General features: G+C 45.1%; 1 protein-coding gene across 1 annotated transcript; it reads left to right on the forward strand.

The window, feature by feature from the left end:
• Nucleotides 1-8,436: 8,436 nt before the first annotated feature.
• Nucleotides 8,437-13,127, forward strand: PHALS_09108 (Ankyrin; the record flags this gene model as incomplete). Its single annotated transcript, XM_024724547.1, has 10 exons — nt 8,437-9,078; nt 9,151-9,252; nt 9,320-9,418; nt 9,474-9,578; nt 9,655-9,753; nt 9,824-9,922; nt 9,983-10,066; nt 10,123-10,439; nt 10,497-11,714; nt 11,786-13,127. The coding sequence occupies 10 exons, from the start codon at nt 8,437-8,439 to the stop codon at nt 13,125-13,127; spliced, it is 4,107 nt and encodes a 1,368-aa protein (XP_024575413.1).
• Between the last annotated feature and the right edge of the window lie 4,802 nt (nt 13,128-17,929).

Genomic DNA, 17,929 nt, shown 5'->3' on the forward strand with positions numbered 1-17,929 from the left:
TCTTCTCTTCTCTTCTCTTTTGAAAAGTTTAGGTAGCCGTGAATTGACAACGCTCTAACGCATCGATAAAGCGTCGCGCTTGAGGTCGACGAGCTCGGAGGCTGTGTTGCCAGATCGAGTACGAACAGGCAATACCTCTGTAATAAAGGCAACCTCAGCTTGGGAAAACTGAAACGATAGCCTAACCAGGCGAACCTATTGCGTACGGGGTTTCTGTCCACCAATCAAGGCATGCGAGAGCTAGCGGACTACTTTGAATCCTCTTATTACTGTAATGGCGCCAGGCCTTCTCCCAGAGGTAGTAACGGCAACCGCCTCCATGATGGGTCGCCAAAATGGTGCGGGTCCCTTCCGCGTCGATCCTACCTTCTTCGGGGAGGCACTGCAGAGTCAACTTATTGCCGCGAAGGCCATACAGGGGGTCTTAGATATGACAGCTTTACAAACGCGTTGGATGCGATGACCATCAGTTTTGCTGAGTAAAAAGATGTTAATTCTGTATTTGATTAGCAGCTTCGTGATATTCACAGATAAATTATCCGCGGTTGTACAATACATTTGCGCCTTGCACTTCACCTTCGCTCTCAGCTATGAGGTGCGCATTGTAGGCCTTCCACAAGAAGTCGAATGACGACACCTTGCAAGAAAATGCTGAGCCATCTTTGACGCAGAGCAGCCTACTGGGAAAGGTGTGCGTCCCACAGAGCCTCGTCAAGGTCTTGATTAATGATCAATTGTCTATAGCAGAGAGGTCGGGCTCGCAGCGCAGGATTGTTTGTTGTTGACATCAACGTCACGGGCTTTGTGTAGCTGCGGAAACTCTCGACAAATGTTCGAGCCGTGCAATTTCATACGACCCGCGACTATCAAAAACAGTAGAAAATACATGGATGCAATGAAGATGTCGACATGTCCGTGCTTTGTACGACTAAGACACACGTGTTCGCCTGCTTAGAACATACGATTAGTATTGCTGAATATCTGAGCAAAACTCTCGGCTCGGCGGTAAGAGCGTTAGCGGTTATGCAAAACATGCAAATACATTTATAGAGTTCTGACAGCTTGAAGCGCTTTTCCGTCCTGGATTTGGGCTAGAATCTCATCATAGATAGCAGAGCTGAAACATCACGTGCCATGGATAGGCTAGAGTTCGAAGGTAGATGCCATGCTCTTCTCTCCTGGTAGAGATTTGGCGAATCATGCGCTACGGGGTAGAAGCAATTTTGGCGCGGGAACGAAACTGCGATAGTTCTCGTACGGAACATGATATATGTTTGAGATATATTATGACAAGGTGCCTTGAGCGCGGATCGGAAGGAAGCAAGGACAGTGACCCGCGGTCTCAGGATGAGGCTGAGAAGAAAGGCTGTATGTCGTGATCCCTAGATTGTACCTCTGTTGGAACGGAAAACAAACGCTGTGAAGTGTTGTCTTGCGCCAGGGCCTGATATATGTGAAGCGACAGAGTTCCGCATTCTTCCGTGCCAGAGCTGTTGGAGGTGAAGGGTGAATGGAAGTCACCAGTCAAAGGGCCAGGCTCTGAAGTTTAGAAATGATGACTCATTCTCAGCGAAAGAATGTTCATCAACAGCTTATGATACCCATTATCCAGGTCAAGATGTTTGAACAAATTGCAGCCTACCATGCCGTTTACAGCAATCGGCATTTGCATCATAATCGTAGCTGTTCTGAGCATATATATATTTAAGAACGACACCCCTTTTTAGAAGTCGTGTAAGCCATGTCAAGCACGTGCTGTAGGCTTTTATTTATTACACTCTAATCCCTCTCTACCCGGCCCGGGGATTGAACCCTAGACCTCCCGGTTCTGAAGTGAACAGCATACCACTGCACCACAGGATCGGTTAAAAGTAGACACTGGGGGTATCGATCCCCCTACCTCCCGTATGCGAAGTAAGCGCTCTACCATTTGAGCTAAGCGCCCACTTCAATTCTGAGCATATATAATCTTTTTTTTGCTTAATCCCTCATGACACAGGAATTAGGCGCCGAGTGGGAATATTTACTCTCTCTTACCAAACCCGTTTCGTGCTTAGCATGGCAAAACGTTTAAAGACATCACACTGCTCTCTTGGTAAGGGCAATTTCTAAATTACGCAACATTTGGCTCCGGGGACAAATTAATATCAGGACACAGTCTTGTATCTGGGGTTTACTCTTGTGGTGGGTCTCTTGTCAGCACGTCGTGACATTCCTTCAACAAAAGATAGATTGGGTCCGCAGGATTTTCGAGGTAAGCCGTCTCACTCTTTACACTCAGTGCTCTGTGAGTATCCCCAAGGTTCATCCATAAAGGACGATCGGCTTCCCTCCTTCTTCGGTATCAACCGTAGAATCTCTATTATGCAATTCCTTGCACAGTACTTTGAGGAATGATGCTTCGCAACTCTTTTGGAGTTCTTGCCGAAGGTAATAGGGGGATACTTACGCTAGGAAAACCAGTGTCACCCCATCGACGAGTGAATAATCTATGTCGGTACACTCCGCACTGTGGGCTCATCACAACGGCTGTGCTGCGGTGAGTAATTCGAGCGGGATGAGTCTAGGCGATGTATCTCACAAGGTTGAAGCGGTATAGAAGAAGTATTCATTTGAAGACAGGAAGCCTATTGAATTAAAGCAAGGTCCTGGCAAGTCCTGTATGATCTAACTTGGACCTAAGTTATCTATGATTGATACAAGTCATGCGCCGTTGCGCACAACAACGTCGTTACCTCATCTTTGACAAAAAATTGCAGAACGGTTATCCCGTCTACTGCGTATGCCTTTGAGGTATTGTAACGGGGTTATACGTACCCTGGTATGAAGTGGTGGGTCACACAAGCTGGTGTGACAACACAATGGTGTGGCTACACCTTAACAAGTAGCCGCTACGTGGCTGGACTGCCAGTAGTTATGCATTTTGATTAGGTTTTACTATTTAATAAAAAAACCTATAGATTTGGATATATGCGGCTATACCGCGAATAAATCAAAAGAAATACAGTTTACATTTTGAACAGAAAAGTGTATCCGCCTTGGGTTCAGGTTGTGGTTACTCTTGGAGTAAGAGGATTGCGATCCGCTACACTCGTACTGGGTCTAAAATAAAACATAAGGTCGGTGACCGTAGCTTAGCTTCCTTTAAGCGAAGAGCTACAGCAGCCCCGCTGCACGTAGCTTGAGGCTAACTTCCCACGTTTCACTCAAATATCTCTCCTACAAAGTACCCAACTACCTCATTCAATCATGGGTTTTCGTTCCGGTACCTTACCCGAGTACTTTCAAGATTTGCTCTAAGTCTGAGGGATAGTTGTGTCATGTGCGTATTCAGCATTATGTGAAACGGACCCGATTCCAACCTGGAGCTGTATGACGATCGACTAGTCACCCTTAATCTTAATTTCTCAGCAAATATGGTTTTTTACATTGAATTGTCCTCGTTGGCCGCCATGATGGCGGCCGGCATATGGAGCAATTTGGTTGTGTAGGAGCAACAACAGTCATGCAAGGAATATCAAATTTGCAGTATAGGTGCGACAGTATTTTCTAAGGACTCAATTGCAGATAGATTAATCGAACTTGGCAGTCCTCTCTCTTTTCTGCTTGCAATTTTGTATCAAATTTTGTAAAAATCTTGATTTGTATCGCATTCTGGAACTCATTCTTCGTTTTAAAGTGCTTATTTTATGAGTAGTGAATGGTCAAGCCAACCAATCAGCTCAGTATAACGATCATTGCGCTTTTCGGGCAATTGAAGCGTGCTACTCATTGGACAGGTAAAGCCAGTTTTCGTTAAGCTTTTTCGTTACTATAATGTCTGCAAAGCTCACATATTCGCAACGTACCAACTTTTTAATTTAATGTTACCGTAAGTGCTTGTACATCGACGGTCGAACCTTTTAACTCTCCGTGGTATGGCCGACAAAGCGACGTATAACCATACCTTCCAGATTCGCCCATACCCAAGATTAAGGCAGGTGCTTACCTTCCTCGCCGACGCACAGTGTGACGACTGAGTCAAATATATCATCTAGTGTTTACACACGACACAGCCGGAGCAAATACGTTGTATCCATAAGATAAGAATATACTTGTTGATTGTGTCTCACTTTATGTCAAATGCAGCACTGCTGCCGCATTCTGCAGGTTCCCACTATCTTTGGCTACTGCCAATTTCATGATCAATTACAAACTTAAACTCTGCCTCATAAGAAATTGAATTTCATTGTACCGGAGCATGTGGTGTTAGTATACATTACCGTGGCGAAGTGCCATGAATATTTTTTTTATAAATAGCACTTACGAGTTCGATGCGATAATACACCAAAAGGATATACCCGTGGGACGCTATACTCTCATTCTGTTATATAAATAGTAAGACGTCAATTAATTATAGCTATTAAGCTAACTTTAAATCCTATGATAACACCTCTAATTTAAGCAAGTGTTTAGTTAGATGTTTCTTGATTCCGCGCCCTTCCCATCTGGGTCAACAAAACGCGCGATAAAAAACTCATGCTTTCGTTAGTCCCGAAGAGATAGCACAACTGGCGGCACAAGACTTATAAGCGCTTACCGCTTCTTTATGGTGATTACCAGAACCGAGGATGTGCTGGTGGGATACCTTCAGAAAAGTTTCAATCAGACATCGACGAGAGTACTACAGTGCTATATGGAGCGAGACTGTATCTGTTTGGCGCCAAAACTTTTAAAGGCAAAAAACCCGTCAGGACACGAAATATTTAGATGATCATGGGCTCAGCACAACTTTAGGCTATGTAACGGCGCGTCGTGCGAGCGATCTAGAAATCACAAGGTCGCGCGCAAGAATGGAGACAAACGGTCGGTGCTCTTACAGTTTAGGTATTCTCAACACAGAAAACTTTGAAAGACAGACTTCGCTACCCTTGTCCTAACTAATTTGATTTATCATGTGTGATCAGAGCTTCCTACTCTTTGTCAAAAAAAGAAAGAAAAAATGGCAAATTTCCAAGGGTAATGAACTCATCCATGTGTCTAATCTAGCATGGATTCTGACTTGAAGGTGTTCAGCCGTAATCATAAGATGGTAGCTTGAGAGCACCAGATTTTCAGCTAACCGACTCTTTCTAGATATCACGAACAGTAACTGTTTGAAAGAAGGGTATCCGAATGGATGCATCTCGCACTGAGATCTTTCGTGTACACTCAACTTCTTTCCAGGTAGGCAAATACTCGATCCGCTTCTGTCGATCAGAAATGCGGATGTGCGTAGATGTTGTATGAGTGCGCTGAAAGTGATGGAGGTTAGCTTAGCTAAGTGATACCTTGGCTGCTAAGCAGTGTCATGGAATTCAAAGATGCTGCACCTGCTCGAGTATTGTACATTCACGCAATGTATATACCCTTCGTTTCCGGTTGAAACCGTTTGCTTTCGCCGAAGCCTAACATCGACGGCAAGGTGCCGCCACTTTGTGCAGTCAACAGCCTTTTTCATACCCATGGACCTGCAGATACAGCTAACGACCGATATTCAATCTTGGACAAGGCCGGACCTCGCTTGCTAAAGGGGATCTCGCTGCGCTAGACGGCTCTGCCTTTTGCCAGGGTATAAATTGTTGTAAATTTTAGCGTCAATGACACCTAGGCAATTTTGCCGGAGGAGAGCCTCCAGAATCCGGACGCTCTCCGAATCCGGTAACCCTTATAGTATAGTCAAACCCCTGGCAACTTTGCCGAACTACATTCCACCTAACGAAAATAAGATAGAACTGGTGGAGACAACCATCACAAGGCTGGCTCATATGATTTTCTATAGTTGTGGTAGCTCGTCCACTGGCTCCAAGGGTCTCAACGTGCGTTCGTGCGGATGCCGCTCGTTTTACTGACACGCTCTTGTTGCCACACGATGGATCGATCAACTTAAGGCAACTCATGCGGTCCAAAATGGGATCACATTTGTAGAGAAAGAAGTAGATCAGCTTTCGTGGGCTTTCAAGACGCTACTCCTTCTGCACCTGTATGCCTCGCGCCCGAGTCTTTCACGAATGCGGGATTGCGACACGCCTTCAATAACGTTCATTTGCTGAAGCGACGAGCGTAGAGAATCCAATGTAGTGGGGGTGAAACTGCATCAAAAGACTGCAGACACAAGATGAGTGGGCGAATTAATTGTGTTCAAAGCAAATGATCACTCACATGTATTCATGTGTATTCGTCTGCCTAAGGTATCTGTCATGTGTTTCTTTGTCTTCAGTCATAGCGTCACACCCTTAGCGCATGATGCTGATCGAATTTAACCCATCAATTTTGCTTCGTAAATTAGCCGAGCTGATACACTAGGTCAATCAGTATCAGCAATCAAGGCTGAAACCAGCACACGAATTCACCAAACCATATATGGAAAAAAGCTGTCAAGCCTGTACAGGCATAAACAGCGTTATTTGCAAACACACAACAGGTGGGAACATGTCGCTTCAGTTACGCGGGCAATTTTAAAAGATGTTCCCAACCACGTACTGAATGCGTTTTGTATGACCATCGGTGTTCGGATTGAGCATTCTGAAATATCTTATCTAGTCTCAAGCACTTGTAAAATATAGCCATTAAGGGTAGACTAGCAAGCCCTCTTGGTGAATAGCTTTGGGAGAGAAGTTCTACTGTATGGTCATCGGTCTGGCAGGCTGGCCCAGTATGCCGCGAATTTTTTTCGCTGATAAATTCAACAAATGCCAGAATTTGTGTGATGAAAATTTTCTGATACATTTTGCAGCGTACTAATCTTAGTGTCGCGGTTGCGCGTCCGTTACCACGTCAAGGCAATCCGGATCGTATGATACTGCAATATGCAGCTCCTTGTTGGAACCGTGTACGTTTTCTCCGCACTTTTGAGCTGACGATATACGAACGCAATAACACTGAGCATATCGACATCCGCTTGACGAAAGATCTAGCGTATGACAAAGATTGAAGCGTCACAAAGGACGTGAATCGGCCATCTGGCTCCGGTAGGGCAAAAATAGGTGCGCATGTAAGGTATTCTCAAAAAGCATAGAAGGAAGGCTCGTATGTAGTACCTCGACAACATTTAACATGTTTTATTTGGTGGGGGGCTTGTCATGTCGACATTATCTCCGCTATATCTGAGCGATTAGTCACACAAGCTCAGTTGTTTCCTTGAACCTCTTTGAAACAGTAGTTTACTATGGCCTTTGTCTTACGTGAAGCTGTTCGTAGATGATGCTTTTCAACAGTTATAGGACTTTGTCAGCGCCAAAGACATAATTGTCAACATTGTCGAATTGTTTGTTCAAGCATATACGTGCGGGCTCGCAGATGTTCAATATGACTGACCTCCTGTGCTCTCCGCGATTATGAACAAGTTTCGCCGACCTTACACTCACCTGAATGAGAATGTAATACTTTGATAATCAAAGCTAGCCAAGATCCATACGTTTGTCTACATGTGATTATAAAACCTTATTTAAAGCATTGTGTGGCTAGAAACCCATGTATCCGACGGACCTCTCCTTTGACTGTACCGTCACTTTGATCCCGTGCCTAGTGTTGAATCATGGTTATTCACAACAATACATTTTAGCTTCCAAATGGTAACAGTGTGATGCGTACGCACATCATAACAGATATGTACCAGTTCTCCCGTAGCCGATCTGAAATTCATAGGCTAGCTTTGGGTGCTAACCAAGTGCACACTTTAATTTGGAATATAAAGCGCAGAACGAAATGGCTATCATTATCATGCCTTTATTGGTATCAGATTTTACTCGTTCACCCTGTAAACTCTCTTACCGGTCTACCGGTTTTTTCCTGAGTAGATGACAAAGATCTCACTCAGTCAGTACGGTGTCTTAAAAAGTATATCTTGATGGGCTGTGAAAAGCTTGATCTAGTTCAGACATGCTGAAAGCTGAACAGTTGTCGTTTCATCAACGCCACTTTGCCACTTGTATGTGTGTAAGTTTAAGGCGAGATAATTTAGTGATTCGGACAATATGCCATTCATTGCATAGTCACTTAGTTTTAAACTTACTGATATTTGATTAAGTCGGCAAGTTCATAGCCAAAATGAAAACAGTCATTTGAATCGAACTAGCGCGCACTGAATGAATAATTTGCTGAATATCGGCGGCAAGTTCCAGAGTTCTTCTTAGACTTGGCAGGCGTTTTGTCCTAATCCCATCACACAAATCTCAGTTGCTTCAACTGCCAGGCTAAGCTTAGACCGTGGTGACAAGAGAAATTTCACGTGAAAACAAAAAATTAGCCCGCTACGACAAGAAACACTGCTGTTTACGTTCCTTGTGAGTTGCGCGTCCACAACTTCTATTCGTATCTATCGCTCATTCTCTTCAAAACGAAGATAAGAGGTCTCAATTGCGGTGACCATCACTCTGATAATTAATTATCTTAGCTAGTCGCCCGCCCGGCCGAATCATGGGCAACGAACAGTCCACTGCAAACGGCTTGCGCGGCGACGGCGTACCATTCGTGAGCTGGCAGCAAATATCCAGGCAGCACTTTACTGATGATAATGATACCGATTATAGCGCGCATGTAACAACCAGGAGCTACCACTTTGCAGAGCCGTCTAGCTACCGCTATGATCGCGTGCCACGCGTAGTGACGGGTAACGTCGTTTTTACAGATCCACCAAAGGTCGATAAAGAGCTGAGGAACAAGGAAGCACTACTAGGGAATATTGCAATAGTTGAGCGAGGCGGTCGCGTCCATTTCCCAGACATTGTGCGACGGTTATTGGCAGTGGGAGTCACGGGTATCGTTTTCATCGAAAGGACAGACAACAGACACGCGATCCAGTCACTGTTCGACGGATTTCACTCGTCTGGACGCCAACGCATATCCATTCCTATCGTACTACTTTCAAAGTATCATGCCGACCAATTGCTGATAGACAAGCCGTCGCGAATTTCGATTGAATTGCTCTGGAGAGAACAAGCGTGCAAGCATGTAGTGCCTGACGACGTGTACTTTGGGGTTCAGATTGCAGCTAGAGCTGGGGACGTAGAACTGCTTCGATATTTACTGGAAATTGATACATCGGGAAATGTGGTGGAGGTGCGTAGCATTAAGTGTGATGTAATAAAATGCTTATCGAATGATTTCCTGGTTTTTTTTATTGAATAATAGAACATACCAAAGGCAGTGGCTTTGTGTGACGCCGTGGAGAATGGACATGTGGATTGCATTGAGATATTGCATAGTTTGGGCGTAACAATGGACGAACAGAAGGTAAAAATTCTGCTTACGTGATGCTCAAGACATGATTCTAATTTTTTTTGGCTCTATGCACATATAGCCGACAGGTGTATCGCCACTGATGGTGGCTTGTTCAGTCGGAAATGTAGAAGCTGCACGAGCATTGTTGATGTTTGGAGCAAGTCTGGACTTGGAAGATGTGAGATGTATTCTATAAATTCAAATTTGCTCCTTTTGAGTCTTAACTTTTTCAGGTACACGGTATGACCGCGCTGATGGTTGCTGCACGAGACGGTCACACCAATTGCGTCAAATTGCTGGTCAAAAAGGGAGCAAGGATAAATCTGTCAAGAAATCGAGTTTGTAAACTTGTTGGGATTCCGAAAAAAATAGCTCAATAACAACTTCTGTGCTGTAATTTTGACGCTTTAATAGAGCCGTGGTACGACGGCACTTCATATTGCCGCCCGTGGTGGATTGGAAGAGTGTTGTTCGATATTGCTTCAAGGAGGTGCGGATCTCGAGACACAAAGTGTACGCGAAAAAGAACTACTTTATTCCTCATCATCTACTTATAAGCGTTATTCTTCTTCAAATTTTGAAGCCAAATTCAACTACTGCTTTAATGGAAGCTGCCCGCGCCGGAAATCTCGGTTGTGTAAGGGTTCTTGTGAAATCTGGGGCAAATTTGTTCGCGAAAGACGTAAGTTCTCGCACATTGTAAACTCAAGACAATAGTTTATGGTGTTTGCGTATTGAACAGCGCGACGGTAATACAGCAGAGCACCTGGCGCATATGGCTGGATATAGTGCTATCGAAGATTTTTTACATGAACAAGCAGAGAGCGTTAGTACTTTTGCATTATTTCACCATATCAAGATTAAACTATTCCTTTCTGTCAGGAATCCGTCAAAAGTCACCGTCGTAAAATTGAGGACACTGTTGCTAAGCCAGGGTCTACATTGAAAGATCTTCTGGTGATAGCGAAAAGCAACCAAATGTCTGTCGACATTCTGTACCGAGAAATGATACGAGAGTACAAATCGAGTATTTGGCTCGAGCAGCCTCGAATTATTTACGATGTGTTTCGTTTACTCACGGTTTCTGCCGCGTCTCCCGAGTCTGATCCTACGGATGATCCTAATTACGGTAAATACACAGTCCAGCATTTTTGCAGTGAAGTTGCTTTGTGGTATTCGCCAAAGATTTTTCAAAAGGGGTACGTGCCAGGAGTTGCTGACTGGGTACCAAACGCTGAAGATGCGTATGACGTTAGAAATTCGTCAGGATACCTTAAGGTGCTCTTTAATTTCGTTTGCACCCCGGACCTCCTGGATGACGTTCTTTTGGTACTCTTTTGCAAGGTTGTCAATCACTTAATTGTCAATCAAAATCTTGGAGAGCTGTTGTGGCGCTTTTTCGCTGACGAAGGACAATTTATTGTGCCATGGTTGGTCTGCCATATCGGTCTTGACTCTATTCGCGACACTGTTGTGTGGCTTATGTACTCGGACATGTCGGAGGTTGGACAGCTTAATGTACGAAAAAGTGGCATTTTTGACTCTTTGCTCGCTCGCCTTTACTCTTGGCAGCGAACTCTAGGCTGGGGAGTCGGGACAGCATTTCAGCGTGACTCGATCGAAAATATTTGCTCTTTGATTAACTACATTATTTATCCACCCTCAGTCTACATCATGAACAACGTGGCTACTTTCGTGGAGAATACCGACCATTCCTTACCTCTCATAACAGACCAGCACTTTCCGTTACACCACAACGAGCTTTTTAAATCACTATTATTGTTTTTTCTCAATTCGGCGGATGTCTCGTTTGGAACATTGCTCGATTTGGGATTCGCAGAGGTCTGTCGCCAATGTACTCAAGGATGTACTTCGCTTGTCGTTCGTGATGGCGGTGCTCTGTCAATTATTATGACGCTTATGGGCACGCTGGGTTATCACAAAAAGAAGCGCGATGTCACGGGGATTGAAGTTTTGTTGAAAAAGGCACACGTAGCAATTTTAAACGCGCTAATTCCACGAGTTGAAAAGTTTGTGAAGCTGTGTCGGGCGGTCGTGACGAGTGACGTCAACGCGCTTCGAATGATATCTACTTCATCTAACCCTGGAAGCGTCAAGGCAATTAACGCAAGAGGATCGGCTCTTTTGCATATTATAACATTTTTTAAGCGCTGTGTGCTCTTGCAAAGTGGCGATGTTGACTATGTACTGGCGAATTGTGGCCTAATGCCATGTTTGCTGGCGTGCTATGGGTCGCACCCTAACAACAGCATACTACACCACGCACTTACCGACATCATCCGATTTGTTCTCATGGATCCTGATCAAAAGCGACTACCGTCATCTCCTTTGTTAAATAGTTTATTTATCGAAGAGGCAAATCTTCTAGATTTCGTCATCCGTGCGTATGACAAGCATGTACAATACAAAGGCCACATGACGACGATCGCCAACAGTATATTTACACTTACCAAGTACGTACTCGAATTCTATAGCAAACTTCAAAATCTCTACTGACTGATGTATATTGAACCTGCGTGTATAGCACCCCAAATTGCAATCGAGGATTAGTTAAAATAACCTGTCAAGACATTGTGCGACAATACACGTCTCAACACGAAAAATGGGTGAGGTTTGAAGAGATTCTTGCGAAGCAGAACCGTCTTGAGATGGTGCCTCTTGGTCAGCGTAATGCACCGCTGTGCCACGGCTGCTTGAAGCTGAAACAGAGTGCAGTCGACTATGTTGCAGCAACTCTTACAAATGCTGACATTAATGAGTACACTGGCTACTTGGAAACTATTTTCTCAGATGCTGCGAATCATTACTGTAATCTCACGTACACGGACGAATTTATTACGGGGTTTATGTACAAAAAAGATAAAATTCACGACCACATTCCTATTCCAGAGCCCACTCGTGTGAGCTCCTTCATTCAGTTCCCTGTGCCCATGCCGTTCCATGCGCTAACGTTTACCATCACATTTTTTGGATTGTGCCAAGTGTGCGACAAGCTTTGGTACTGTGACACCCTTCAAAGTGCAAACTGGACAACTCGGATGAAATGGGTCATTCCGACGTCGATCCGAAAATGGTATAGTTTCGGTGTGACGGAGGGGCCTGGTAGCGGTGCGCATGGCTTGCAGTTCTCTTCAAAGGGCTACAAGAATTTTATAGTGCTCACTGACACTTGGGGCCGCCAAGAGCAATGGATGCATGCAATCGAAGATGCCATCCACAGTCTTGCGACGCAACTGTCCCGCGGTAATACCGAGAGTGCTATAGCAATCGAGATTGATAATGAGGTTGACGCCGACGAAATCGACGTGATGCGTATGAAAGAAGTTACGGCGGGCTTAAGCGTTGCTAATGGACTCATGGTGGGGAATGTACCAAAGAATGAATCAGGCAGTCGAAACTCGCGCGCCTCGGACGAAGATGAAAATGGAGGACGCTTTCGAAGTAACACCGTGACGTCAATCGAAAGTGAAACAAATGAGTCAAAAGACAATGGGGACCAGTTTGATGACTCCTTGTTGGAAACATCAATGCCCACCGTTCGATCACGGTCTTCATTCGAGCTCAGAAGTGGTGAAAATGATGGGGTACGAATGACACAGTCTTCTGCTAGTTCTCGAAGAAATTTGGATCTGAAACGATTTCAGCCGGATACGCAAAAATTTGCCGAGATTCTTGGAAAACTCAAGGTAAATTCACCTCGTGGAAACAAAGATGGAACAACAGTGAGTGCTTCGGGTAGCATTTCTCCCTTTAGCCACCGAAACATCTTGAGTTCACATGGTGCAATGAATAATCGATCAGCTCCTGAATTCGTAGGCATGCGTCACGTTGTTTCAACACCAGACCTCACACGTTTGCAAGGATAGCAATAGACTTCGCACTGTACATTTATTTCATTGCCGATTCAAAAATCAGGGCTTTTGGTGTACCGACCAGTGTATTTGAGTTGCAGAAAAGGAAACATTTAAATATATGAAATGTAGGGAATGGGGTGGTCCTGTTATCAAATGTTGTAAGATGGCTGTTTGTTCGCAGAAGCATTTTGTCTTGGAACCTCTCGTGCCCTGTTTTAGCATATTGACTACGTCTGATCCCACGATGACTACAATACGTTGATTACACAACTAGTGATTAGGCGGGTAGGACGATTGGCAACTGCAGAAGGTTGGTGGCTGGATGATCCCAAAGATTGGATGCAGATTCGATATGGAGGCAGTGTGGGCTACAATACACCAATTACTTCAAACTTCATTTTCCTTCCCACAAATCTTTCACTTTGGGTGCTGATTATTCGCTTCTTTCTGTCAAACTTTTACGCTGCCCAAAATCCGTGATCTTAATCATGATATGAGCCCATGTATCACAATCTCTGCGCAAGACGTCTCAACCAGAACCTTCATCAACAAGTTCAACAGCAACAACTATGCGGTGTGGAACCGCTACATGTGCGGCGTGTTTTTTACCATGTTGGTGTAGCATGTCGTAGACCGAGAGACGACCCCAACTTTTCGCACCAGGGATGAGTATGTCAAGTCGAACAAATTCGCGTTTGGTCTAACACTGCTCAACATGAACGTGGACTATCACCATGCGTTCGACAATTGCAGGAAAGCGCGGATCGCGTGGACATGCTTCGGATGGTAGGTAGCTACCTACCTGAAACGAAGATACTTCAACATAAAGACGTCTGTAGGCGCGAATGTCATTGCAACGCATCTGTGCCAAGCTCAGCAGCATTGGCCCGACGATGGAGAAAAAAGACTATGATCTGCTCAACCCAACCAGGCCTGACAAAAGTGTTGTGTTTGACTGAGAGATATGCTGCGCAGAGCTGAAGCAACAAGAAGCTGTGAAGGTGCTCCGAAGTGAGAATCAGGCGAGAAGACTCCAAAAGTGATGACTAAAGTCGTGAAAATGCTTTCATTACTGAACGTGAGTCCCACCGGTGCTCATACTGCAAAAAATCGAGGCAAAGGAGTGAGAAGTGATGGAACAAGCAGAGAGATGAGATTCGGGGAGTCCGATGCGGTAGCAATGGTGGTGGGCACGTAATTAACAATCGCTGATGGTAAAACGACAACACTACGATCGTCAGGCATTTGCAGTTTCGCTGGAACTTTTGATGGGCAAGATATATCCGCCATGTCGGCAGTCGACAGCAGTACAACACGCCAAATCTAGACCAGTATTGAAGACTAAGTTCTACCGCGCCACAATGGGCCATTCGCGGTCGCAGCTAAATTTTTATTAAATGCTGATACTTTTCCATTTCACCATGGGCAAAAACGTGTCCGAGTAGTCGATGCCACACTTCGGCATAAAACTTTGTGCCACGAGGCGCGTCTTTGACGTTCAGATTGAACCGTCTGCTTTACGATTGACCTTGAATTAATGGCGCAGATTGCTTGGTAATTTGGTAGCTCGAAACAGGTCGCGAAGAAATGGGTGCGTATAGCCTTGCGCCATTGGACTTGGTCGGGTCATATTGCCGCTTCTTGAAAAAAGCTGATTAAGCCAAACTGCTTGCTTCCACTGCATTCGTACTTGCTCGCCGAAAGGCGAGTGTGAAAAAGTTGTCATTTTTGTCGCCATGGATGTCTTGTCTTTTTTCCCGAGCTATATCAGTGTTGGCTTGGAAATCTGGTCGAAAATTTCCTTGATTTTCCAATGCTTTATCAGAAGCACTTGTTGCTTTAAACCCTGATGTATTGCGTTTAAATCGTGTCTTTGCCGCAATATACACTTGAGCAAGTTCTGCGTTTTTTATCTGCTTAATTCCATCGGTCCCGCATCTCCCATATAGCTGATGACAAAGGAGTCGATGTCAAGGTCGTCTTTGCATTCGACGCCGACGAACACGCATGCGATTCACACTCGGCTTGAACTTGCACACAATCTCGTAAGTAAATCTACTGTCAATATTAGACAGTTCTCCACGAAGATGTCATTCATCGTCGCGTCGCCCCAGAAACAGTTCAGCTGGCACGGAGCAACATGCTGCGACCATTTGTAATAATAGTCGGATGGCATAGATTCGTTGGTTTGTTGCCTATACTGAACCGAAATATGTTGTGTGATGCATCGATCTTCATAGAATACCTTCTGCGAGCTGGTTGCAAAAGCTTGAGCTCCGTCATGATGTTCAAACTTAACCCGCTTTTCAATCGCGTCTGTACCTTAGAGATATAGCGCTTGAGACATTTTTTAAGGTCCAACTTGGCATGTAGGCAGAACCCTACTATGTATCCACTGCATTCATCTACAATAACCAGCATATACTTTCTAACACCCAGTGATCCTATTTCTGTCAAGCCACAAATATGGAAGAGAAGCCGTCAAAAGGATACGTGTCGTCCTGGCACTTGTCATGGCTCAAGAGGTATGGCTTCTGCACTCTTTTACATAACCCATGCACGCGTGCAGAGCAGCATCGGGCGCCGCTTTTGCCGCAAACAGAACATTGTAGTGTGTGCTGTCAGTACAGTCCGTTAATGAGATCCGCTGTCGCCTACACTTGATGTGAGTCCTTGCAGGCTGCATGCATGCCGACCATGTCAAATATCACCCGGAGTTGATTTGCGGCAGATTCTTCTTCTTGTTCGGACGTTATTAATTTCGATCTCAAGCTCGTCAAATTGAGCAGTCCCACTCGCTCGACGATGTCTCCAATATCTTCGATAGCAATATTGGTACCGTCGACAAATCTTGAGCACACCTTCATCTCGCTGTTAGAGCGTGTTGGACTTGGCCTTGTTCTGATAAGTTTGTTGCAATAAATAAAACCTTCACCCGTAACAGATTCGTGTTATGTATTGCTAAGGTTTGCTTTGACTTTCGGTCTTAGCGCTGTACACTCAGCGCATAACGATCTATCTCATTAAGATAAATTTTGCTATGATTCCAGCCGGATTCTATCAGCAGGTCTGATTCGATTGACAGCTACTCGCAGAGCATCTTCGTGGCGATGTCAAAGACACCCGGGGGGTTTATCAAGCCCTTCTAAGTGAAATGGGCTCAGCCTGTATCGGTATGTAGTGTGTTACTCATCGCAAACTCCGAGACTGGGTGTAACTCGTTCTAGCTACGCGGACTCTCCGAAAAAGTGATTCGGAGATTACCCCCACGTAACTTACGCGATCCGTCCAGCCATTTGTTTGAGAATACTGAGCGAATGACATGCCCAATCTGGTGCCAAGCACCTTATAAAAAATTCCGTTTTTCTTTGTAAAGCGCAATGTTTTTGTCCGATACAATTGCCAACGGCTAGTCGGAAGGCTTGATCGAGAAACATTTTGGCCGAATCTTCAAAGGTTCCAGTATCGCTGACGGTGTAGTGGTACACGAAGATTACAATATCCAATATAGTCTATATTTACACCAATACATTATTGGGTCCGTCCGGCTGGCCAAAAGTGCTGCCTCAAACGGTAGAGTTGAGCTCGTTTAAGCACGTCGTACGCGTGTATAAATGTACTTACATTCCTACACCTATCAAGACTCTTTTGGGCGGTTACCTCGGAGCAGAAATTCATGTGCCAAGTATTTTGGGTTTGAGATCATCGTCATGAGGCATTACTAAACGCCGAGAGTTATGTAGATCAGTCCTGCAATACAGCCGACCAAAAGACAAGGCATAGAGGTGCAACGTGCAACTTGCGTGCTTCAAATAAGCAGCAATCGGGCTCTCAAATTCTTTGCTTTCAAAAGTTCCAGCAATACAACACTTACATCTTATACGTTCGTTACGTATCGCCTCATCAAATTGGCAACATTACATCGTGTATGCTACAATACAAATTCATGCTGACGTGAAAGCTCATCCGATATCGGGTTAAGACGACTCGGCTCATCCCATACCTGCAGCGGGGCTGCCGTAGCTCTTTCACTTAGGGGAAGCTCAGCTAAGGTCGACGACCTCACGTTTTATACTAGAACTAGTACGAGTGTAGCAGATCACAATCCGCTTACTCCAGAAGTGCATACAACCCTAATCCAAGGCAAATACACTCTTTCGATCAAAATATAAACTGTATTTATTTGCGGCAAAGCCGCCTCTATCTAAAGCTCTAGGTTTTTCTGATTAAAAAGGAAACCTAAATAAATTGCATAACTACTAGCATTCCAGTCACAAAGTGGATTCTTGTTAAGGTGTAGCCACACCATTGTGCGGTCACACCATCTTGTGTAACCCACCCCTTCATACCAGGGCTCGTGTAACCCCGTTCACTTTTTCGCATCAAAATCGTGAGCACCCACAATTCACATCTAACTGTCGCCTCGTACGAGACTCGCGTGTCTAAGACACCTCTACGTCCCCAGGACCTTCTGCCTGCATACAACCAGCCTCACTGGCTCGGAGAGCGCCCGCGGGCAGAGCCCTTCTTCGTCTCCTGCACGCGGTGCAACTTCGATGCACGTCCGCTGCTTCACGCAAATCCCAAGCCCTCGGCCACCGAGCACCGCGCACCGGTCCCACCTCGGGCGACGGATTTCCTTTTTGAGGTCTCGGGGGAGGTCGACCACGAGTCGGATACTCCTTTTCTAGGATGAGAAAAAGAGGAGGACGAGGAGCACCAGCGGCGTGACGTGAGCCCCTCTCGAACCTTGCCAGTTTTCCGACCTCTCAACTTACAGGGGAAGTGGTATCATTTCCAATCGCCTCGACAAG

This window comes from Plasmopara halstedii (assembly GCF_900000015.1).
Source record: "Plasmopara halstedii genome assembly, contig: Scaffold_350, whole genome shotgun sequence".
NCBI classification, from domain to species: Eukaryota; Oomycota; class Peronosporomycetes; order Peronosporales; family Peronosporaceae; genus Plasmopara; species Plasmopara halstedii.